This window comes from Magnolia sinica, chromosome 8 (genome assembly GCF_029962835.1).
Source record: "Magnolia sinica isolate HGM2019 chromosome 8, MsV1, whole genome shotgun sequence".
Lineage (NCBI taxonomy): Eukaryota > Viridiplantae > Streptophyta > Magnoliopsida > Magnoliales > Magnoliaceae > Magnolia > Magnolia sinica.
In genome coordinates this window covers 74,085,961-74,087,968 of record NC_080580.1, presented here as the reverse complement: position 1 = coordinate 74,087,968, position 2,008 = coordinate 74,085,961, and the positions used below count along the sequence as shown (strand labels likewise).

The 2,008-nt window shown below is 40.9% G+C and overlaps 1 protein-coding gene across 1 annotated transcript; it reads right to left on the bottom strand.

The window, feature by feature from the left end:
* Positions 1-414: 414 nt before the first annotated feature.
* Positions 415-1,524, bottom strand: LOC131253430 (abscisic acid receptor PYL4). The gene has a single exon (XM_058254418.1). The coding sequence runs from the start codon at positions 1,454-1,456 to the stop codon at positions 827-829; it is 630 nt and encodes a 209-aa protein (XP_058110401.1). The 5' UTR covers positions 1,457-1,524; the 3' UTR covers positions 415-826.
* Positions 1,525-2,008: the final 484 nt, after the last annotated feature.

Sequence of the window (2,008 nt, the reverse complement as noted above, 5' to 3'; positions counted from 1 at the left end):
GGAACATTAGTCATGTGTATGTCTATATGTATGTGTCTATTCATGAGGGCGAGTGCTTATTACCTAGGTATGTCGGATTTTTAATTAACTAAGTTATACATTATCATATTTTTAAATGGCTTAGGTTGTCTCTGGTTGCATCAAATATCATAAAATTTCATGACTGATCAGTTTAATTTGGAGAAAATTTTCATGATATATTTCATGAAATTTGAGGCAACCAAACATGCCCGGAAGGTACATTTTAATGCACCAAATATCGTAAATGTCGTGATATTTCATGATTAATCATTCTAATTGGGTACAAAATTTCATGAAATTTGGTGCAACCAAACACACTCTCAGATTTCTTTATATAAAATAAAATTGGATTAGTTATATCAACTACACTTTGAAATTTTAGAGAAAGAGGACTAAGGAATTTAGATAAGTGATAATTTACAAGGGTATTTTGGTCAAATTCCAAAATTACAAATTCAAGAAACACGTGCAAAACCATGAAAGTAGAGAAAGTACAGGGAATTCACAGGCTGTATGTATTTATTTTATAATGAGAAAGTAAGGAAGAGAAGAAGAAAATTGTCACAAATGACGAAAATGACCAATGACAAACGAAAAATGACGTAGGCTCCCACAAAGGCAGGCCCATTTGAGTGTGTAATCCATGTTCAAACAAATCCTCTGATCACATCCGTTCGGCCTCAAAAGCTACCACAGCAGTCTTGTAATGTGGATGATTTGGCAATGAACGGCCATCAAGCTACCATAGCAGGAGTTGTGATGTGGGCAACGATGAACGGCCATCATCAACTGAGATATGCAAAACTCATAAGGATCGATGGGATCTAGCAGCTGAACTCTCAGCAATCTGTGTCAATGATTGCAAATTGCACTTGACTATGGTGTCGACAAACACACATGTATCTTCCTTAGTGTTGCCATGTGGCACGTCGACAACGTATGATTCGACGACGATCGTCCCCTGGCCGCCTGGAGCCTGATGAAGGGTGGTGACTGAGCGGTAGTTGGTGAGTCGGTGGTCCCCACCGACAACGCTGAAGCTGAGGACATGGCGTTCTTCATCAAGGATCTCCAGCCTCTCAGTGCTGGAAGCTGCAGGGAGGCCGGAGATTACGCGGACCTCACGGAGGGTGCCGACGTTGCCATCGCCGACGATGACGTCGCAGCTCTTGACAAAGTGCTTGTAGGCCTGTGGTGCGTCGAAGCGGCGGACGACTGACCAGACAGTGGATACCGGAGCAGCGATCGGTTGGATGACGGCGGAGCAGCACTGGTCAGGGCCCACCGAGTGGGCGTGGTGGCGTGCAACAGCATCGGGGATGGGGGTAGCGGATGTTAGAGGGTTGCGCCGAGGGAGGGGTGGTTGCTTTTGGCATGTCATGTTCAGGTTGCTGATTCTATGGAGTTGGATAGAGGATTTTGGAGTTGAAGGCATTTTACTTTGAGATTATTTCTCTTTTGCTTTCTTTTCTTTGTTTGGGTGGAGTTTTTGGTTTGGAAAGGTCTTTGAGGTTGTATATATATAGATAGAGAGAGAGAGAGAGAGAGAGAGAGAGAGAGAGAGAGAGAGAGAGGATAGTGGTTGGTTAGCTTCCATGAGGTTAATTAAAATTCATGTGGTGGTAATAAAATAGAGACCAATTGGATGTGTGAAATTACTAAAATAGCCTTTGTTTGGAAGTTAGGGCATGTTACACTACCTGCCCCCTTCAATTTAAACAATGACCCAAATGCCATTATATGCCCTACCCATTGTTTGAACATAACTCTATTTTAAAATGTATTAAAGAAAACCCATGACTTTGATGTTTATGGGTGTGTTTGGTTGCACAAACATGATTAATCATTCTAATTTGATACAAAGTTTCATATATTTCATGAAATTTGTCACAACCAAACATGTCCTAAAACTCCATATATTTTACAAGAATGACAAAGAAAGTCATTTTTTTAAACATCAATGTGAAACTTCATCTTTTCAAAAACT

Excerpts from the sequence above, each read along its gene's own strand:
- LOC131253430 (XM_058254418.1), bottom strand. The coding sequence starts at position 1,456 with ATGCCTTCAACTCCAAAATCCTCTATCCAACTCCATAGAATCAGCAAC.